Raw genomic sequence first — 23,801 nt, 5'->3', positions numbered from 1 at the left:
GTCTTCAGTTCTGATGTGAACAATCTTGGAAAAGGGCAATGGCGAGCAGATGATTGGCAAGTGGGCGTGACCAGGTTTAATGAGGTATTGAGCCATGTGTCAAAGGCATCAGCGGTTAAGCGTACATTGCATGTGGAGGTAGGGGGAGGAGACTGACAGAGCGCGTCGGCTAGGCCGGGAAGGATTTTTATTTTCTTCCAGCATTTGCGTAGATTTGGAGGTTCTGGTTCGGGTACGGTGAGGGGGCGGGAGAGCGAATGTTGAAAGGGACAATGAAGTGATCGGACCAGATGATAGGGGTGGGTTTTTTTTTAGATGTATCTGGTCATGGGAGCTGAAGATGGCATCAAGGGTGTGCCCTTTACAGTGAGTTGGCCCATTTATGAGGGTACGGAGGTTAATCGCGTCTAGGCAGTCGACCAGGGAGTAGGTCATAGGGTTGGTCGGGATGTCGAGCCAGATATTGAAGTCTCCTAGAAGAGTGAGGGTCGGGTGGTTTAATTGGATTGTGCTATCGAATCACAGAGGTTGCTTGAGAATTGTCTGTCGTAGCCAGGGGGTCTGTAGATGATTTGGAAGCTGTGGGAGAAAGTTAGGGGGAGGGATAGTTTCACGAGAAGCGATTCGCAGGAAGGGATGGTTGGCTGGCTGTTGATGATTGAGGCAGAGAAGTGTGACTTGAAGGCGATTGCTACTCCTCCTCCTCCTCTAGACAGTCGGTTAAGTGGGATGAGGGAGTAGTCTGGGGGGAAGGCTTCATTGGCGATAGGGGCAAAGTCGTTGGAGAACCAGATAAAGACGAGGTCTGGTTTGTCTGAGGTGAGTAGGTCAAAAGATGCTGTGTCTGTTTCTTGCTACAGATCGGGCATTAAAAAGGATGCATCTTACTTCGGTACTACAGGATGATGAGGTGGTTGGAGAGGTGGCGGTTGGGAGGGGTGGGGGAGTGGGCCGGAGGGGTGGTGGGTGGAGGGGGTTGAGGGGAGGGAGTGGAAATTTGGGGGGGGAGGTTGGTGGGAAGAGTACGCAAGGGGTTGAGGTGGTGGTCATGGGGTGGGTGGGATTGGAGGGGTGTGTGAGGTTGGTTGGATTTGGGTCAAGGGATGCGAAGGTGGGGTGCTGGGGGTTAGGAGTTCCAGATGTGTTAGGCGAGAATTCAAGGGAGATGGGTTTAAGGCAGAGTGAGGACGGGGGGGTGGTGGTGATAGAGAATGGGCGATTGAGGGGGTGGGTCGAGACAGGATTGGTGAGGAGTAATGAGAGATTGAGGGAGACAAGGTACGTTTTTTTTCAGGGATTTTGTTGCAGTTGGAGTGTGAGAGAGGGAAGGGGGGTTGGAGGGTGAAGGGGATGCGGCCACTGATCCTGGCAGGGCGAGAGGTGCAGTTTTTAAAGAGGGGAAGGAGTGAGGTCGGGGGAGGATGTTCTGGTGGGTTGATGTGAGGATAGGGGACGGGGTGGTGGCGGGGCTGGGTGTCCCTGGGAGGCTGAGTGGGCTGTTAGTTGGAGGGTTTGGGGGTGCGCCCATGGTGATTGTAGGCGGGTGGGGTCCGGGGATGGGAGGAGCAGAGGTCTTAGGATGGTTGGCTTGCCATCTGGCTCCTCTGGCTTGGTGTTTGGATAGGAGTTGGGGTGGGGGTGTGGTGGACAGCGAGTGGGCTGGGAATATGGTGGTGGGTTGGCTGGTTTGGAATGGGTTGTTTCTTCTGTGTTAGGAGTTGGATAGAGAGTGGGCTGAGGATGTGGTGGAGGGCGGGGTGGTTTGGGGAGGGGGTGGAAGGGAAATAGGGCGGAAGTGAAATAGGGCGAGGGGGGAGGGAGGCGGGCGTGGGTGGGACTCTTTTTTTTTTCTTCAGCAGACCATGGTGGGCTGGGTGGACTCATAGCGAGGCTAAGTTTGTCTATGTTATAGTTGGTGTTAGGATATTTTGTTCGCACTTTCCAAGTTCAGCTATATCACAGGATGATATTGTTCACAGTTTCTAAGTTCAGTTATACCAGTTATATGATTAATCGCACATTCTAAGTTCAGTTATACCACAGCATGATTCATTGCATATTCTAAGTTCAGTTATACCACAGGATGATTAATTGCACATTCCAAGTTCAGTTATACCACAGTTAGGGACACATTTTAAGTTCAATTATACCACTGGATGATTATTCACAGTTTCTAGGTTCAATTATACCACAGGAGGATGATATTCACACCTTTTAAGGTCAACTATACCACAGGATGATATTATTCACACTTCCTAAGTTCAGCTATACCGTAGTTAGGGACACTTTCTAAGTTCAGCTATATCACAGGATGATTAATCACACATTCTAAGTCCAGTTATACCACAGGATGATTAATTGCACATTCTAAGTTCAGTTATTCCACAGTAAGGGATACATTTTAAGTTCAACTATACCACAGGATGATATTATTCACACTTCTAAATTCAGTTATACCACAGATTAGGGACACATTCTAAATTCAACTATACCACGGGGTGATTGTTCACAGTTTCTAGGTTCAATTATACCACAGGGTGATATTATTCACACTTTCTGATTTCGCCTATACCACTGGGTGGGATTATACACACTTATAAATTCAGTTACACCACAGATTAGGGACACATTCTATGTTCATCTATACCACAGGGTGATTGGTCACATTTTCTAAGTTCGGTTATACCACAGTTAGGAACACATTTTAAGTTCAATTATACCACAGGATGATATTATTCACACTTTCTACCAGCGACCAGGATGATATTATTCACATTTTCTAAGTTCAACTATACCACAGGATGATTATTCACACTTTCTAAATTCAACTGTACCACAGGATGATTATTCACACTTTCTACCAGCAACTAGGATGATGATATTCACACTTTCTAAGTTCAGTTATACCACAATTAGGGACACTTTATAAGCATAGCTATATCACAGGATGATTAATTGCACATTCTAAGTTCAGTTATACTACAGTTTGGGACACATTTGAAGTTCAATTATACCACAGGATGATTATTCACACTTTCTACCAGCAACCAGGATGATATCATTCACACTTTCTAAATTCGACTATAACACAGGATGGCTATTCACATTTTCTAAGTTCGGTTATACCACAGTTAGGGACACATTTTAAATTCAATTATACCACAGGATGATTATTCCCACTTTCTAAGTTCAACTATACCACCAGATAATTATTCACACTTTCTAAATTCAACTATACCACAGGATGATGATATTCACACTTTCTACCAGCGACCAGGATGATATTATTCACACTTCTAAATTCAGTTATACCACAGATTAGGGACACATTCTAAATTCAACTATACCACAGGGTGATTATTCACACTTTGAGTTTAGCTATACTACAGGGAGAGTTTATTCACAATTTCCACAGTTACACTATTCAGCATACTTTCTAAATTTGTGAGTTTTGTGCAGACTATCTAGCAGTGAGAATCAACACAATGGAACAAATCAGGTGCGCTTGAAGTTGTTCGGAGCACAGTTTAGATGTGAGATATTACAACAGTAGGGCTTGTAGGATTGAGTGGTAGGGTAGTATGGTGTGAAGTAATTGCTTCTGTCCCCGCCCTTGCCACACTTACTTTTTGGTGGGTGCTGGCTTCTTGCTTCTCCTGCGTATAGCTGCAGATACTTTCTGGAGCCGTCCTTTGCCTCAGGGTCCTTAGCCGAAGGAGGCTGCCCTGGGAGGGCTAGTTAAGACCCCTCGGTAGAACCAATGGGAAGGGGATGGCGGATTTCAGGAAGCGCCGGTGCAGGGAGGCAAATGGGAACCAGGGGCCTGTTTGGGGCGCGCGAGCGACAAAATCAACTATTTCAACCCAAAACCAAGCGCTGTTGCTGGTAGACACTCATCAAAACAAACATGTGTTCCTGTGAAGGTCTCTGTAGGAGGCTCTCCCAGTCTGGACTTGAGACGCTCTGCTTCCACTACACTCTGGACTTTTCCTGCATGGTCCACATTCTTCTTTTCTTATGCTTCTCCAGGGCCTTCCAATATTCACTCATACGCTTTTCCTGTTCTTTGATCTTCAGGATTCTTGACCGGTGTCTCCTAGATCTTAGGTTGCTCAGTTTTCACATCCACTCTCTCCAAGGCCTTATGTTTCTCATGATTCTGTTAGGCTCACCTGGTATCCACGGGGGTGCCACACGATACTGGATGGAGGGCTAAGCGCTATCCCGGACCCCTCTCTGCTTGGTTATGTGCCAGATGTTGTGTAGCGCCTATAACAGGAGAATGGGGGGTTAAGAAACTGGTTCTGTGATGGGTGGACTCCCACCTCCCTCTGGTCCAAATCCCCTCCCTTGGGGTTATTGCTCACCTTAGGTTTTTGTGCGTTGAACTCTCCCTCCTGTGTCTCTGTGCAGGGGCGCATGGTTGGTGCGGGCGTTCCGTGGACCTAGTTGCTTCACTGGTCCGTGTGCCCTTATGTCGGGTCCAGACCAGCTGTGACTCCAACTCTGCTTACTGTCTTCCAGGTGAGTTATAATATCTTTTCCGTCTTTATTCTGTCTCTTTCGTTTTCTCTGTCTTCACACCGTCTTGCTCCACTACACAGTTCCCTAACAATGTCTCTTTTTGTTTTCACTGGGATGGTTGCGATCTCGGAGTTGCCGCGCCGATGACGAAGACCACGGTGAGTTATTGATGCGCAGAGCGCTGCGCTGTTTATTGGTAATTGCTAACCTGTTTTCTCTTCTCTTCTTTGTACAGGTTGCGTTGAGGTTCCGGATTGATGAGCAATCGAAGCGCTTCTTGCCCAGGTAAGTGCTTTGTTAATTCTGACCTTGTTCCTTCTCCCTTGCAGGTTGCGGTGAAACCCGGAGATGGGCGAGGTAAGAGAAGCGCATGGTGCTGCCAGGACTCGCTGATTGCCCAGGTAAGAATTGTTATTAATGTTGTCCTTGTCTCTTTACCTTTGCAGGTTGCGGCGAACTCCAGAGATGGGCGAGGTAAGCGAAGCGCAGGATGGATTCAAGGCCGGTTACTTCACAGGTAAGTGTTCTTGCTCGCTAATGCTGTTCTTGTTCTTCCAGGTTATTAATGGAATCCGGATCTAGGGCTTCAGGATCGGGCCACTGGAGAAGCAGATGAGCAGGAGCTGGACACGGTGAGCGTTACGTTGCTGGAGTGCAGAATAACGCGAAGCGTGTTCTGCTGTTTGGGTGTGGTTTAAATAGCCTAGGTAAAGTAGTTCCAGGCCAAGAAGTGCCAGGCCCAGCCACACCCAAAACACTAGACCGCATGGCTTGGTTCTAAAGAACTGAGCTGTGTAATATGCCTCCATGTTGGATTAAGGTCCAAAACTGGTATTGCTTTATTCCTGATAATGAGCCTGGCGCCAAAGGCGCCAGGACTGACTCCATGTATGTTTCTGATGGAGTTTTAAGGCCCGTGGGGTCGGTGTGAAGGGCTTTAGCCCCACTGCTGCCAGGGGGCTGTTATACCTGAGGGGGTCAGGGGCATGGATGGTGACCGAATCACAACAGGTCTTTCCTGGACCTTGGAGTACACAATTCACAAGAGGCCTTTCTCCTAGGCCTTAGTTTGAGTAATGAGCTGATTCCCTCGTTTTATCTCTTTAGAGATTGGTCCTCAGTATTACCCAATAGCTGTATTGATTTCATTCACTATGGCATGCATGTGTGAGTATTCTGGCAGATTGGGTTCCCTGGTGGGAGACTGTTGTGATGAATCCAATGGAGTCATCACAGATTCCCCGGTGATGACCTCCTCCCATGTGACCGAAAAAGTAGTGTTAGTAGTTAGCAAAAAAACAGGTGTTATTAACCACACTGTGTACAGAACTGCATGGTTCATGTTTAGTGAATGATAATGATCTTCACCTGTATATCTATGATTTTATTATGTATCTCTATTTAGAATACATTTTGTTTTAACAGCATTCTTGCACTTTGTGTGATTGTTAAGACGGATTTCTGAACTCTGTCCTGGTGGCGCAGAAGTTCAGAAGGCCAACCTAATTACTTGGAACAGGGTAACCTCTGGACAAGCCAGACCAATCAAGGTAGCGATCGCGGCGGTCAAGACTAGGTCTCAAGAGGGGTGAGGGTGACTGAAAGCCCGCAATGAGCACACAAAGCAAGAGCGCTTACAAACTACTCCAAACAGGTGTTATATCAAAAATATAAACACATTTATTTTAAGGCCTTTAAAACAACGACCGTAGCGAGAAAATCACAATATCACAATATTAAACCAACACATACCATATCAACACAATATATATACAAATACACAGTCGCAAGCGTTTAAAGCACGAAATATGTAGTCCACCTGAAAGGAAAGGAAAACGGGCAGTGCGATAACGCTTTAGACTCAGTTCGCCTTCAGAGGCACCTAACTAGATGGAAGTCCGAGCCCTGCGAAGAGTGGAGCCTTGTGCTCAAAGTACCTGCCACGCCGGTGCCAACGGGCAAAAGGGGAAGCTCTTCGGAGGAAGTCCGGCAGTTCGGGTTAGTGCACAGCAGAAGGAGAACAGGTTCCGCAACTCAAGCGCAGCCTCCACAGCGGGTAGAAGCAGAGCGCGAGTACGGCCAAAAGGGTGCTGTTTTTACACAGCAGGGAAAAGCAATGGGATACTGCAGGAGGGCGACCAGATCCTAGCTAAACTACTCACCGGTCCCCGAAGCAAGCAGGCCCAGGCTTCTCCACGTTAGTTTCAGCAGCTGGCAGGTTCAGAAGAGCAGGGAACGCCTCGTAGTCGTGTAGAGCAAAAAGACGTCCCAATCGACGAAACCAGCACAGTTTGTTGCCGCAGCAGGACAACGGAGCGGCCGTGTGTATTCGAGCCAAATGTACACTCCTCCCTTCAGACTTGGGAACGCCAAGTGTACGAAGCGTGGGAGAGTGACAAGGACTCGAAATACAACACAACCTGGCGGCGGTTACAGAGCAGGACTCCCTTGTAAGCTGGTCAGTCAACTGGATGGCCCAGAGACACTTCCGAAGGCTTACTTGGCAGGAGTTGATGAAGTCGCCGGGAATAGCTGTTCCTGCTATTCCAAAGGTCGAAGCACCAGTACAGGCCTTCTGGTTCGATCAAAGGAGGAAAGGGTTTCACAGGACGACAGCAGTGCAAAGGAGGATTCCTTCAGCGGGTCACCAGCGATTCCTCGGTCCAGCCTCTTGGTTGCAGGATACTTGGCTCCTGTATTCCTTCGTTCGTGAGAACTCAGGAGATCGACATGGTAGTGGTGTTTCCAGCCCCCTCTTATCCACGGTTCCCTTCGCGCCAAAACGGAGGGGAGCCAATGGGAGATCCGCTCATCAAAACACATACCATACGTGGACCAATCACGGACCGGACCACGGTGGTCCCAGGCATTCACACCACCCTAGACTCTCTGGCACCCAGGATGTGTATTGGGACCAGACATCCCAGCCCACACCCTGGAGGCACGCAAACGACATGTAGAAGCCCGCGAAAGCAACCACGTTTCGCGGGAAGTACATGCCCAAATAAGGAAGGCCCCGGGTCGCCGGACCTGGGGAAGGTGAAGGGAGCAAGACGGACAGTGGACAGGACAAAGAAGCCTCGCGGCCTGGCCATTTTGGGAGCCAGGCCACCATTTTGGGTTCAGTGCAAAAACGTGCTCAGAACGCCAAAAGGAGCTCAAAATAAACAAAACGATCGCTGCCACCATTCCAGTCCCTGAATGACTTGCACCGATCAAATACCATCCTAAAAGAGTATCTAGGGCCTGTAGAAGGCTAGAGACCCAAGAGAGCTGTAACTTAGCTTACAGTGCCCTCTTGTGTCGTGTTGCACTAAAGCTGCGACACGATAAAAGAAACTACGGGAAACCACGTTCCCCGGTACTGACTGTCTTAAGGGCATGTCAGTTTCCCCGTAAGAAAGGAGCGAAAGCCCAGAGAAGTGCGGCAGAAGGCTGTACTTCTCTGGCAAAGTCAAGAACAAGGTTAAAAACAATAGCAAAAAGTTTAGGGGTTGCCACATGGAAGGAAAATTCCCTACAATTACGAAATCTTTCCTAACAGTGATCATAAATGACTAGTTGAAAATAACTCGTAGTCGTCTGTTGGTTTTCCAGCACCTCCTGTGTGTTGAAGAGAGGGGTAGCCTTGACTCGTCCCCCGCTTTTTCTGTTACTTATTCACCCTCTAGAGTCAAGCACTCTGTTAACAAAAAAGAGGAGCCCTGCCCTATTTTTTCGTTCTCCTCCCATGTGGCCAGGGGATGGCAGCCGCTGCCTGATCCTGACCCTGAGGGCGGCTATATGAGGGAGATCACATGGTAGGAGACAACTTCGAGGGAGATGTCATGACTTCGTTGGACGAGATGTGGTATCCACCCTTTTCCATGAGGAAGAACCTCTGATGCCCAAGACCTTAATGGCCTATTGTCAGCTGTCTGTTCTCCTTTGTAAAGGAAGTAGATAAACCTTGTCCCAATATTCTTTAGGTCAAACCCCCATCTTTGACCTAGACACACTAAACCTTTTTTGCTTCTGCGATACCTTTATCTAAAAATATTCTCATGTAAAACCACTGAGAAAAACTATATAAACACTATATGTCCGATGAGACCCATGCACTCCAACTCCCATAATCTCAGAAGTACTGAGACGAGGAGGATGGAGTTGGTACAAGATAACAGGAGCCTGAAGCTTAATGTGCAGACTAGTTCTACAGAATCACCTGTGCGCGGGACGTTTAAAGATGGCAAACGCACTACTGTGTGTGGCAATTCAGGAGACATTGGTTCCTATGCAGAGGCTTTCAAATGCCAGAGACATGTACTGGTGAGGTGGAGCAGAGGAGTCTGCCGAGACAGGAGGAGAAATGCAGTGCGCTAGCAGGATGTACCGTGGAGATGCTGGGAGCAGCAAGAGAGTTCCTGGGCTCTCGGCAGCTCAAAGAGGCAGCGCTCTCCATACCTGGACTTGAAGGGAAACAGGCGTGTGGTCACAGAGCCGCAAAGGAAGCCAGAAGGACGTCCGCACAATCCAGAGTGGGAAGCCAGCGGCAGAAGCACGAAGAGGACCAGAGAAACTGTAAAGAACTAGTTAGTCAACCCAAAGCCAGTGGGGCATTCCGGTGACTCTGCCAATGGCAATTTGAATGTTATGAGATTGCTAATACAGAAACTACAAGAAGATTGTTTGAATGCAGAGAAGGTGATGTCCAGTTTCAAGCCCCAGTAAGATACAGATACATGAGATGCAAGTGTGGTGCCAAGTTTGAGCGAACATTACAGCAGACAGATAAACTGCGCCAAGAATGATATATATATAGTTTTGGTGATACAGAGGAACTGTGAAACACAAGTTCTGGCAGGAGAAGGATGCCAGACAATTTAAACACAAGAGAAGTCCTGACAGAGGAGTACACCAGGCAAGTGAAATCACAAGGGAAGACCTGGCAGGAGAATACTCCAGGCAGTTGGAATTGCATAAAGAGTCCTGGCAGGGGAGTATACCAGGCGAGTTGCAAAATTACCAGAAATACTAAAGGAGGACAGTGTTTGCTAGACAAAGGAAGACACTTGTGTGTTAAAGAAAGACTGTTACAGAACTTGTTGCCTAACAGGAACATTGTGAATCAAGGAGAGACCCAAAGGAACTGTTAGTAAAAGAGACATTGCCATCCCATTTAAGAATGAATCAAGGGCAAGGGAGCCACCCTCTGGATCCAAGGTTGTTCACCTTGGAGTACGTTTATCATTGGAGCTATTATAATTTTTTGTTGTGAACACTTTTTTGCCATTATCAGGTTGAAGACATTTCCTTTCACCCTTTGTCTTGCTTGTAGTGTGAGGGTCAGGATAGGATGTTTTGGACACAAGGCAGCATTTCAGTTATTGCCATCCTGACACAGACCAATCCTTAGGTTTGGTTTATAGGTAGGGAAACGCCCCTTTAGAATAGGGTCAGAGAGGCATTTTCCTAACCCATTTTCATTTAAATAATAGTCTTTACCAAAACATGACAATCTTGTGTCCGGCTTTCATTTCTGACACCTCACACTGTACAAGGTTGCTTTTGCGGCCAAGCTAACGTGACTCCCTAGGACCCACTGGTGCATTTACACAATGAGACAAGCACACCTCCTCTCCCTAGTTGGTGGGCTGCTGGGTAATGTAGTCCTCTGTAGCAGGGGCATCTAAATGCAGTAAAATGGGCTCATGACATTAGTTGAGTGCCCTTCCTCTGAGAGGGGAACTGGAACCTTGCAAGGCCGTCTCTAACCACCCTATGGCTCACATCCAGTAGCAGCCAGATCGTGCCTGTCCTCTGTGTCTCACTCCCCTCATAACGCAATGTGGGGAGTTCCTCCAACTCACCACTATGCACAGCTCAGAGGAAGAGTTGTTGACAAACATCTCCAAGAAGATTGGTAAGAAGGACTTTTCCCTCTGCCACCTTCTCCAAACCATAGATGTGAGAAATTTGGAAATGGCATGCTCGGCACTTTTGAGCAAAGAGAATTTGGTACGGGTGTATGTGGCCCTGGCAACTGTGATGTTGGTTCCTGCTGCTGTTTTTCGGACACTAAAGTCCTAACACTTATCTTTTTCATGATCGATCATTGGGCATGTTGTGCATCTGTGCCACTTCCAACCAAATCAGACATGGGACCTACTTCACTGACGTTACTGCAAGTACCTACCACTTTGGTTTCACTGGTGCCATAACTACTGTTGCCTGTGATGCGATGCCCAGCTCCAAGTGATTGTTGTTTACAACCCCCTGTGTAGCTCAGCTCTTCATGTCTAATCAGCATGCAATTGATAGTCATTTTTTTGTTGGTTTAGAAGGATTCCTTAAGGATAATGCTCTTAACAATGTACCTATCTCTAAGTGGAATGATACATATAAGACCAGTTATATGCTAACCCTTTATTTTCTCATTTCACCATAGATCATACATCTTGCTTTGCATAAGGGCCTACTATTGCACATCTGCCATACTCAAATTTGAGCATCTTTGCACAATTTTACGAAGCATTACGCTTGTGATTTTTGTTTTGTGCTGAGGAAGACGCATAGTTTCATCAGTCTGTTTCAGATGTTTGTCTAATGGTATTTGTTAGTACAATCTCTGGCCACATGTCGAGTTACTACAGTGAGAGTTTTTCAAAAGATGAGCAATCTAAAAAGGTATTCATTAGAAGAGTGAATGAAGAAGTTTGGGAATGTTCTTTTTGATGGGTGCAGTCTTCCTCTCACAATTCCTCTTTGATCTCCGATCCTTCCCTGCTGAGGAAATACTGTGACTATGTTAAGTATTTATTATACCCTCCAGTCATGGCAGTTCTATCGTTGTTTGATCTATGTGTAACAGAACACCTAAGTTGGTTCTGAGGTAATGAAACACCAGCAGCTTCTTAAATATACCCAGAACTTCACTTCCGGCACAGCAGTTTCATGATGAAAATGAGCAAGAGCTGCTCCAATGTCTCTTGGTAGCTATTTGAACATATCCATATCTAGACTGTGTCTTTACTTAACCAAAAAGTTGAGAAAACCTTGAGTGGGTGATTGTATCTGTTAGGGAGAATTCTCTCTTTAGGCTGAATTTCCTAACCTAGTGAGTCCCCCAGCAGCTTTGCTGGATTTCTGGAGTTTTTTTTTTTCTCCTGCCAAGAGTGAAACTCTTTTTCTCCCACTCTTGGACATGATTTATAGTGTTCCTTTGACTGTAAATGTGTTTTATGGGCTATGGGGTCCTTTACTCCATAGGGTCTCATGTGTTTTTAGTATGTGTGTTACACAGCACCCTCCGTGCAGTGACACAGGGGTGTCATAGTGACACCCCACCATAGACTCCATACCCTGGGACTGACTACTGTCTCCCAGGGCATGTAAAGTCACCATTGGCTTTACTAGTCCCAAATTATTAACAGAAACCAGTACAAACCATCAAATTGTGGACGTACTGGTCGGGGCAATTCGATTGCCCCGGGGTCTTTTAGTCGAGGGGCACGTCTCCGTCCCCCCTGATCGAGTTTTGGCTGGTGGCAGTGGAAACTACTTTTTATATTCGACCGCGAATATATCCCTATGGGATTTTCCCATTGTTCGAGGCTACCAACTTTAATTATTTAATTCTCATAGCTTCGAACATACCGCCGGTTTATTTATTTAATATTAATTCGCCGGTTGGTATTTTTTGCCAGGACTCGATTCTAAAATGGCGTTTGTGTTCTCTTCTGTGACTCCAACCCAAGTCGAGCCCTTTGTTCCACTTTTTGGCAGGCTTCTCCACAGAAGCCTCCAAAAGTGGTGCCACTCTGTCTGGGTACCACAGGGGGTGTGGGAGGGGGTTTAGGCACCCTGGACCGAGTTACCTTGGTAACTCAGGTCGCACTCTTGTGTGATTGGCCCAAGTGGTGAGCCGGCCGGCTCACCACTTAGCATGTTTGACTGACAGCTAGGCTGAGTGAATGGGGGTATGCTGCATAAAAGCAGGGCTTTGGGGACTGGAACTTCAGAAGTCGCCACAGGACCTGAGAATCCGACGAGGGAGAAGCTGAGCCGACCTACCACGACGACACCACCGGTAGAGCCCTGCGGAACCGACTCACCACTTCCCGACGACAGAGAAGATCTCCCGGCTGGAGATGCTTCTTCCCCTGACTGGTGGGCACAACCAGTTTACCTTCTTCTCTTCGCACCCCAGACCGGCTTGTGGTCGAATTGCCTGTGCCAAGCGCCCCGGCAACCGGATAGCCACTTACCACTGGACCGCGAATCAACGGACCGCTCCTTTTACCTGAGAAACTCCGCGGCTGGTTTCTTCCCTGGCAGTGCAACGGACTCCTGTCTTCCTCTCCGACGAGATCTTCTCTTCCCCCGGATGAAGCACCGACTTGCATCCGCTGCCAGGAACAACTGCCCACGCTGGAGTATTCTCACGACTTTAAGGTCCCGTGTCCGCCAGGCCTCCCTTTCTAAAGATTGCTACAAGGTAATAATAATCCCTTAACCTTCTGGACTGGGCTGGCCGCCTTGACCCTCTAACTGGTCCCTTTCTTTGGTCCAACTCCTTTTTGAACCGTTACAAGACCTTGGACACATTTCGTTTTGATCCTCTTAAAGCGGATCCGGCCTACTGACTCTAAACTCACAGTGTTATTTTGCCTTCCTCTCTTGTTGTGTTCGTGAAAAAGTGTTGGGATATGTTTCAATTTATTCTCTGCTTTTCTCTCCCTTTTTAAAACGAATTATTAGAGTGCCATCTACGTTAAGCGCTCACCGCTGTCTGAAAATAAGTGGGGCTTTACTTAAGACTTGTCTAATATTCTTTTAAGGGAGTGTATATCTTTTAGTGACCGTGTTTTTGGATTGCTTACTATTAGTGCCTGTGTGTTTTTCTAGATGTGGTTTAAAATAAATAATTATATCTCTTTTACACCAAGCTCTGGTCAGTGTTTACTTGTTCTATTATGTTCTCTTGACCTATTGTGAATACTCTGTATACTGCCTAACTCTTCTTCAGGGAAGTCTGACTGCTCAGCCACAGCTACCAAGTGAATCTGTGTGGTACAGACTGCTACCAAGTGGGTTTACTGCCAAACACCTGTAGTCCTAAATCTTTTGCAGTGGTCCCAGAGGGAACTGCACAGGTTTCTGCCTAACAGTATCCATCAGAAAGGACACTTCTAAAGTTTATTCTTTTGTTTATTTGCTCATGGCTCTTGGTGGCCTAGCAACAATTTAGGAAGTAACTGTGTGCCTCCAGACGGAAATAACTCCTTGGTTTCCACCCTTCTAAGGAGAGGCAAAATTACAGATGGAACAGGCCAGGTGGAAAAGCTACTCTTAAAAATCCCCCTATTATAAGCAATCGTGATAGATCTGCATATTTTTGGCAAAGGCACGCAAACAACAGATAACTCATTTTTGAGGTGCCTAACCTCAGATAGACCTGCTTAAAGTCTTCATATATTTGAATGTCCAGCTGGCCAATTGAATCAGCTTGCCATTTTTGTGACACAATCTTTAATAATACAATGAATGGCTCCAGGTCGGTCTCTGCATTTCTTGTCCTATGCTAACCCTTTTTCATGTCACCATATAGCAGTGGCCCTTTTGTTCCTTCCCATTATGATTATTTTTAGGCTCATAAATGGCAAGTATTTCACTGCACACTAGACACATGTCCACCATATTATTTTCTCTTGGTGAGACATCACCGATTACCTCATCCCCTCTGTGAGATTGTCAATTCCTTAGTCTATCAACACTGTACCATCTGAGTTCAAGAAAGCCTTAATTCCGCCATAGTTGACAAAATCTTCCTGGAAACCATAACCCTCACAAATTACAGACCAGTTTCTCACTCCCATCTGTAGCTAAACCTATGGATAGTGTACACAGGGCACGTTGTTGAGGACCATGCCACTCTGTCATCATCAGGCTGACTTTGGATCACATAGGGAAACAGTCTGTAATTGTTTTAGTCTCAGATAATAATTGTACGTAGGCGGATCAAGAGACGACCTCCGCAATTGTGTTATTAGACCCTCTGTGCAGCCTGCTACATGGGTGCATTTTTTTTATTTACCAGTTATCACAAAGATGCATTAAAAGTAATAACACTTGACTGGTTTATTTCCCTTTGAATCTCCCACGCATCAGATTTTTTGCATCCCATGTTTAGGTTGTCTTTTGTTATGCCATGCCCACGTGCACAGAATAAATGGAATTCCTACTTTTTGCGTTTATCTAAACCCACTTAACTCGCTAATAAAGCCTTTTGTTTATCTTATTTTCACAATTACAATGATTATACTAAGTTGTATATCAGTATTTCACATCCTTCTGCTAATTCCTCCAGTGATTTGAAAGCCTTTGTGATTGCCATCACTTCCTGATTAAGCAGAAATTTCATGAAACTAAATCCATCCAAAATACCATTTTCATTTCACTGCGTATTTGTACCGTTCTTCCATCGGACTGCTCACACCAGGCCAATGTCAACAGGGACGAAAACCCACGCAGAGTGATTTCTGACATAAACTGCCACAGACTTTTGTAATCTTATTGTTACACAATGTTTTTGCACATCTGTGGAAATTCTAACTATGCAAGTTCGCTCATCTACAGAACGCTTCCAAAATATGTCATCATAGATCATGTATCATCGATTTTATGTTCTTTGCATTGGCTTGCAGTGGCGTGGAAATACGTTTCAGTGCACTGTGAATTGCAATAGCAAAATCCCTGCTGATCCAGGTTAGGACCCCTTTCAGCTTTCTTCTACAGCTGATAAACCCTTGAAACATTGTTTTTGAAACATTCCAATCGTCTGGATACCACACCTTGGCTGTGAGGTACATATCCTTTGCCATTTGGCACCACAGCTTTAGATGTGTGTGCTGTACTCTCTAAATGTCACATAACATATAACCGTATACGTTTCAATGACTAGTTAGTTGTAAACTATATGTAAAAGCCAGATTTACTTTCTGTACTGCTGTTTAACTTTCAAGAGGCCATTGAAACTCAAGTTCCCCTAACAGTTAAACTCATGGATGGGATGTTTTGCTTTACATTGGTAACTCACTTGACATTTGTGGGTTAACTGTATACACACTGATTTTACCTGCACATCCTGCATGCATTGCAACTTGAGTCACCTCAGTCCAATGAATTGATAGATCTTAAGTCCTTTTCATCGAGGAGACCGTGTACTGCAGTTTATTATGTTATTTGACATTTGTAAAGCACCATCTGCCATTGTTATGACGTTGAAGCGCAGTGGGATGGAAGGCCCTTTGAAAGACTGCAGTCTGTGCAAGCATGGAAATAAAAAGAACATTACATTGCATGTGAATAGTAAATAGAATTAGGTGACTTTTCAATTAATAGCAGAGATGACTAATTTAAAACATAAAAAATTATACAGAGCATTGTATTTAGGCGAAGAGGTGGCTGACATATCAGTGATCATGTGACAGCTGTATTGAATGTTTCATGGGGCTCAGTGTATTTTATGAATTGTAGTGCAAGAGAGGGGAATGGGTATTAAAATAGTCCATCAACGCCTAGGGAAACTGAGGGCTGTGCTACACGTACATGCAGAAGACATGCACACTGAATAGCGTTCAGTCAAGGCAAAGCAACCTGCAACCTTGCACTCCCTGTGGCAGCATTTGCAAGGTTGCAAAACCTCCAGCACAGTCTTAGGTACTACATGACTGATTGGCTTTTGCTTCCTGAATGCACATTCGGCAGGAATTGGGACAGTGCGGATGTGATATATACAATTCTTTCTGCACCTTATATACGTCCTAGTCATAGATCAAGTTAACTTTATCCCCTAAACTGCTGAGTTGAGTATATTTTCATCCACACGCATGCCCCACTATTTCCCATACTTGATTCCAAAGTGCATCAGAAAGGGCAGCAGTCAAAAATATAAACCTAGTAGAGGAAGATAATTCTCATGAATCCTGGAGCTCTTCCCTTGACCTGGGCATACAGCCCTGTTATTATCCCGCAGTGACTTGCTGCTAAGTGTTTTATACATTTCTGGAGGACCAAATTTGCAGACCACGCTTTTCGCTGTCAAACATGTTACCCTGAGTTTTTACACACCCCTTAGTCCCACCTTTGTAGTTTAGTAACTGGGCCTCCTTTAACATGATAGAAGCCAGTTTTGTTTTTCTTCTTGACTGTTTATTGTTTTATGTTTTTAGGCTTGATGAATCTTCACCCCCAGCATGTGGATTTTGTCACATACCTTATGATGAACTGAACATGCCATTCCCTGCACATCTCACATTCTGCTACAGCTGCCGAAAGCAGAAGGTTCCTGATGTTCTGTTCACGACAATCGATCTTCCAGTAGAAGCAGCCGTCTCCGGTAAAGGGTGCCTCATTCAAGCCAGGTATGAGTTTGAATGTACATAGCGCTCCATGCGGTGTCTTGTTGTTGGGCGCCAAGCTAAAAATATTGTTGGAAAACATAGTGCATTCATGATTAGCACTTATATTTAAATGTTGAATATGCTGTACCCGTACTCGCTTCTGTTGAAGTTAGCATATCATCTTTTCAAAGGCCTTATGCAATTCTGTAATAGGTGAATAAAGTTTGGTGATTTCTGCTAATAACAGCTTGCAGTTAAGACAATTATTTTGTTGAACTCATTTGGCTAGACTTTTATAATACCAGATGTATTGTTACAAAGTCACAATCTTGAGGCTTGGAAATGCAATGAAAGGGACCCTTGGTGCCAGGGGAAGCCACCAGCTCCATGATGCTGACACCAGAGGACGCATGTGGAGAATCTGCAGCACCTCTTCTGCGTTATATATTCAAATCCTCTGATTTCAGGCCATCAGATAAACATTCATAAATGGAATTTAGGTGGTTGAAGGGTCACCCTGCAATTGTGGTTTGCAAATCCCACTTGCAAGCATAGGGCAAACTATGGAAAGAAAGTCATGCATGTGGGGGCGATTTGCGGATGGGAATGTCGTCATAGCACGAGAATACCAGCGACTTGCAACTGCAAGCAAGATACAGCAGATCGTGATTATCCATGAGCAGTAGTTAGGGGAGAGCAGGCGATACCCACTGTAGCCAATGGGATCCATGGCAGAATCAAGCAGGCACCATGACAAGGCCGCATGATTCGAAGATGGTGGACTCATAATATATATACAGTCAGCCAACAAAGCTGCGGGCTGTCCACAAGTAATTCAGACATTGGTAGCTACACATGAGTCGCCAGAGGGGCTCATGACCAACATTAAATCCCAAGCGAAGGTCATTCGCCCAGTACAGGGGACCCCACTGAAATCAGTTCTATCACAGCTAAATACAAGGTATAGAAGGGGGCCAGGACTAGAGCCGGATTAGGGAGTGGGTTTGTAGCACAGAGTTTGGAGGAGAAAGAGAAAGGAGGAATTCACAAAGGAGGTGGGAGATGAACTACAGAGGAATGAGAAAGTAATTTGAGGGGGAGGCAGGTGGAAGACAAACAAAGGTGTGGCAGTGGTGTCCAAGAGACAGATTAGGAAACCAGCATTGGACAAGCTAAGAGGGCTAAAGGCTGAAAGAGCTTAATACATAAACAGAACATGGCAAGTTTCCAAATAATGAGAGTCCTTGTTGTGTTTCAAAGGATAATAGTTTATCAAAAATTCACTAATTAATTCTTAGTGAAGAATCGGCTAGCAAATCTCTTATTTAAGCAGACTTAGTACGCCAATGCATTTCGGAGAGTATTCTCCTTCGTCAGGGCAAGTCTGTGCCATTACAAATCAATACAATGTACAACAGTGAAACAATATATAGCATGTCAGTATACTAAAATAAACATGGTCACATACCCAACTTAGGTAAATTCGGGTGTGGTTTGAGATACCGGAAGAAAAGAAAAAGAAGAAATGCAACAATGTGAAAATCAAAATTGATCATGCCTGTTGATCAGTATATAGTAAATATGGATGCCATTTACCTGAAGAGTGTGTCAAGCCTGCAGGTCAAAAAGTAGTGCTTTTGCCGTGCGTGTAGTCATAAAAGGCATTCGGGAGAACGCCAAATTGGGACCAGGCTGAACGCATGTATCGTTCTGTAAATAGACATGGGACCTAAGTCAGTATAACGTACCAGCGTTAGTGTCATAAATCACCAAAATATCAACTGAAAAGGATACAGTAACCAAAAAAGGATACAATTTGGTAGGGCTTTTCCGGATCCTATCTTCACCGCCTTGATTGTAGGCAGGTCAAATTAGACCTTCCAAATGATACAACTCTCTGACTGAATAAAACAGGCAGAGAGATGGATCACTGGAAAGGGCGTGGGAATTGTACAGGAAGTATGCCTAGAATCGATAAGTATCATAAGACACTGTCCCAAGTTAAATACTAAGAAACACAGAATTGGGATTAATTCAGACACTGACCTTAAGGCTAAACTGAAGAATTCCAGGACAGTTTCTTGAAGAGTCCCAAGAGTTGAACAAACGACAAAGGAACGGAAGATTAGTAAGGGAGACTTATCCCGAAGGGCACGAGGCTCTCGCTAGATACCGGGTTGGTGCACCACAGGATAGCGTCCAATGTTCTGTGCACATTCACCTTCCAATAGTTCATGAAATACTTCCTTTCCCACAAAGAACAAAATAAGAATCTCACCTGTTGACTGTCACAGGTACCAAAAGTTCAAAGTAGTTCAGAAAAACACGTGCAGGATTGCACGTGACAGCATACACGCAGCCAAGCCAGCCGCGCTTGTAGACAGCGTTTCCGCGTGAAGAATTAGACACGCGAACAGGATTCACGCAGCTCTGGACAGCCGCGCTTGAAGCCAGCGTCCGCGTGGAGATTTGGCACGCGAACTGGATTCACGCAGCTCAAGACAGCCGCGCTTGCAGGCAGCGTCCGCGTGGAGATTTGGCACGCGAACTGGATTCACGCAGCTCAGGACAGCCACGCTTGCAGACAGCGTCCGCGTGGAGATTTGGCACGCGAACTGGATTCACGCAGCTCAGGACAGCCGCGCTTGCAGACAGCGTCCGCATGGAGATTTGGCACGCGAACAGGATTCACGCAGCTCAGGACAGCCGCGCTTGCAGATAGCGTCCGCGTGGAGATTTGGCACGCAAACAGGATTCACGCAGCTCAGGACAGCCGCGCTTGCAGATAGCGTCCGTGTGGAGATTTGGCACGCGAACAGGATACACGCAACCTAGGAATTAGCGTGTGGAGGAAAGCAAGCTCAAATTAGGCCAAAGAAGTTTGCTGAAAGGAATGCGAGAACGCAGGTCCGGAGTTCAGCTACAAACGCCAAAATTGACTTAATCAGAAGCAGCGAATGGAGTTTCCACGCTGCTTATGTACGCACTGCCGTGATACACGTGACGGACCTAAGTCACGTGAAAATTAACGACGTGAAAAATGCAGATGTCGTTTTCCGGGCAATGTATCGAACAACCTCCATTTTGAGTAAAAAGGTCTACTGGTTCTATGGGCGTAACTCATCTTGTATGGAGAAGTTGTTCCTGGTCCAGAGGTATGTCCGGCAGGCATGACAGTTAGATGCTGGATTCTTGGAAGTTGTTAATTCTGTCATGCATACCTGTCGTGTCCGTGCAGTCTGTAATGAAGAGCCGCGGCAGACGCGGTGTCACTGAATCGCATTGCTGTGTAGAGCCGCTGCCATGGTAGCGATACTATTGTTACCTCAAGACCGAGTCACGTCAACGATTTGGCGCGGCGCGTTGCAGTGCATTAATGAAAAAACACTGCTAATGAAGTCATTAAGTGTTGGATTGCAAAAGTAAACAATTAACCAGTCATACATTGGTATTATGTGAATAAAATGGGTTTAACACAGAATCCGAAAAAATTGTCATAAACATAAAAGAAATACTGGTCGGGCGTAAACACACTCATTAATGAATATGTAAGTAAAGTCAAAAAATATATAATGATTGGTCTTGGTGAGAGAAAAAAGTAAGAACATACACGTATCAATTGTGGCTTATGTGTATCTAATGGTAAGTACATGGGTTTAAAAGCATGTTGACGGGTAATTCAGTGGTGTATCCATGTCGCAGGAGGTGACATCACACGGTGTCACCTTGGGTCCCAGACAAAAAGTCTGGGATCTGCGACAGTGCATTGCACTGGCTCATATAGCAACGACTATTGTGTATGTTATGGGTCACTGTAATAGGTTGTCAGGGTAAAAAAGAAAGACATGAAGGTACGCAAAAAAGACAACATTAAGATACACAAGGAGGTGAGTATGAAAGTGAGTATGAGAAAAACACAAAATTAAGGTACACAAGAAGATGCATGTAAATTCAGATATAACAATGATAATTGATCTCCTCATTGAGACCGTTTGGAGCCAAACTCCCAAGTCTGTCGATCCAAAATGTTTCTCTTCTGTTGAGCCGCAAGGCCGAGGTCTTCATGCGGATTGACTTTGGTCAGTACTTCTAGGATCAAAAACCTGATTTGTGTCAAGTCGTGACGTTTTTCAATCCAATGACGAGACACTGCTGAGTTAGGGTTTGTATTCCGGATGCAGGAACGCTGTTCGTCCCAACGTATTCTTGCAGCTCTAGTAGACTGGCCTACATAATATTTCCCACATGGACACTTTATGCCATAGATAATGTTTGTACTGTCACAAGTATCAAATGTTCGAAGAAAAATCTTTTTGCCTGTGCACGGATGGTATATAATGTTACCCTTAATTACCAAATTACAATTAGTACAATGAAGACAGGGGAATGTCCCGGTTCGATGTGTGATAGGCTCTTTTAAAGGGGGTCTTGTGCGAACCAATTTGTCTCGCAAATTCCTGCTTCTCTGCATGGCAAACACTGGAGGTTGGTTAAATAAGTTCTGTACCCTTATGTCGTTTCTAAAGATACTCCAATGTTTCTTGATGGTATTTTTGATCTTGTTACTCTGAACAGAAAATTTAGAAACATACACTGGCGTTTTCAGTTCTCTCTTGGTTGTTGTGTACATGATAATAGAGTGTCCCGATCAAGAGAATTCACCCTCTGGGATGCTGAATCCAGTTCTTCCTTCTTATAGCCACGTGCCCAAAAATGTTTTTCATTGTTGATTGTTGCACTAAGCAGTCTTCAGGGTCACTGACAATCTTTTTAACACGCAGCAATTGGCTATAGGGTAGATTCTTGAGTAGGCTGGGTTGATGATAACTCATCAGGTGCAGCAAATTGTTACGGTCAGTCGATTTACGGAACAGGGTGGTATTGTAGCCAGACCACCTCTTCTCTATTTTGACATCAAGGAAAGTGATTGTATCATTTGATATCTCGCTGGTGAATTGAATGCGTCTGTCAATTCTGTTGAGGTATTCGAAGAAGGTATTGAATGTTGTTTCTGTGCTTGTCCAAATTCCAAAAATATCATCAATGTAACATGTCCATAAGTGGATGTTTTTGCTCCATTCTTGCTTATTCAGTATGTGATCTAATTCGAATTTGTGCATGAAACAGTTCGCATATGTGGGTGCCATGGTGGCACCCATCGATGTCCCGGAGATCTGTAAATAAAACTGATTTCAATACTGAAAATATGAATTCTCGGCAATAAATTGGAGAAGGGTCAGTATGAATTCTTTTTGTGCTCGGACCACAGGTGTTTGTAGTAGTAGCCATTCAACGGATTCAGTGCCAAGGTCATGGGGTATGGATGTGTATAGGCTCTTGACGTCAATGGTAAACATTAGATGATCCTGTTGAGGGATTGTGGATTTGAGTTTCTGTAGAAAATGTGTGGTGTCCCTGGTGTAGGTAGAGGTGTTCTGTATCAACAGTTGGAGAAAGAAATCGATGTAGACACCCAATGGCTGATTGATGCTGTCCATACCTGCAACTATCGGTCTTCCAGGAGGTTTGGTCAAATCTTTGTGAATTTTTGGCAATGTGTAGTAATTTGGAACTCTGGGGTGAATGTTGTTCAATAATTTACGAGCGTGTTCATTGATCCAGTTGAGGTCCATGGCTTTATCAAGTAGTGTCTCCAAGTTTTGTTTGATGGCCATGGTAGGGTCATGGTCTAAAGGCGCATAGATGGTTAGGTCTTGTCTTGTACATTCTGCATCATAGTCAGCCGTATCCATGATGACCAGGGCACCTCCTTTGTCAGCCGGTCGTATGGTTATGTCCTTGTCACTATAGAGATCCCTGATGATTTTCATCACATGGGGTTTGAGGTTCTTATGTGGGGGAGTTTTGTAGCTAATCCGTTCGAGATCTCTGGTGACGGGTTTATGAAAAATATCAATCGATGGGACTGTAATTGGTGATATGAATCCGCTCTTTGCTCTAAATTCTTGGAAATCAGGAGCGTTTGTTGCACTCTCATGAGTTTCTAGTTTTTTTTTTTAAAATATATTTTTATTTTGTATATAAACCAAACAACAATACAACTGAACATAAATAAACACATTTAACAACAAAAAGCACTGCAATCCCCATCCCTCCCCCCTATGAGCCTGTATGGTGTTTGCCATCGGTATCCGCTGTGAACGGGGGGGCGTCATCGCTCTCAGATTCAGTTGGAGCCGACCCCGTTCCGAACAGTTCGGCTATCAACAATTTCCAAGCCGCGAGGGAGCACATTTCCTCCTCCTCCCCTGCAATACTGGTATCCCGCCACACAGCCGTCTCGGCCTCCGCCCATTTCTGGAGATCCCTCCACCAGACCTCCATTCGTGGCTTATGACACTCCTTCCATCCCATGGCAATCCTACGTTTAGCAAGCACATAAGCCAAATCTTTCAATTTCTCGACATGTCTAAGTTTACACGCTCTGGGATATCCCCCCAATAAGCAGGCCCAGGCCGAATCCACTTTGAGCGTGACCCCCTTTCCTGCCAGCTTCTGCGCCACTTCACCCCAATAGCCTGCAATTACTGGGCACGCCCAGAACATGTGTATCATGTCTGCATTCTCCTCGTCACACTTGGGGCACGCCTGGCGTCCAACATCCCGAAATTTGGATATTCTCAGGGGGGTCATGTATGCCCTGTGCGTTATGTAAAGCTGTATTTGCTTAAACCTGGCATTTCTCGATACTCTTTTATGGTACCCCAGGGCTCGCTCCCACAACCCGTCTGCCATCGGGGCCCCCATCTCCGTTTCCCATTCCAGTCTCAAGTGCACTAAATCGCTCCCAACCTTCGTCATCAACATCTCGTACAACCTAGAGACCTCATGCCCGCCCTCCGATGTGTCATATAGTATCTCCACCGTGGCGTC

At 45.4% G+C, this 23,801-nt stretch overlaps 1 protein-coding gene across 7 annotated transcripts in view; it reads left to right on the top strand.

Moving 5' to 3' along the window:
* The window catches only part of C2CD5 (C2 calcium dependent domain containing 5), a 2,654,621-nt gene that overhangs the window by 1,052,925 nt on the left and 1,577,895 nt on the right, over positions 1–23,801 (top strand). For all 7 annotated transcript variants that reach the window (XM_069628452.1, XM_069628454.1, XM_069628457.1 and 4 more), the window contains one exon: positions 16,737–16,928. In XM_069628452.1, coding sequence (XP_069484553.1) covers positions 16,737–16,928 — 192 coding nt within the window. The remainder of the gene's footprint in view (positions 1–16,736; positions 16,929–23,801) is intronic.

The sequence above is a fragment of the Ambystoma mexicanum genome, chromosome 12 (assembly GCF_040938575.1).
Source record: "Ambystoma mexicanum isolate Mex_15411 chromosome 12, UKY_AmexF1_1, whole genome shotgun sequence".
Lineage (NCBI taxonomy): Eukaryota > Metazoa > Chordata > Amphibia > Caudata > Ambystomatidae > Ambystoma > Ambystoma mexicanum.
The sequence above is the reverse complement of the archived record's forward strand: the minus strand, read 5'-3'. Positions and strand labels throughout refer to the sequence as shown.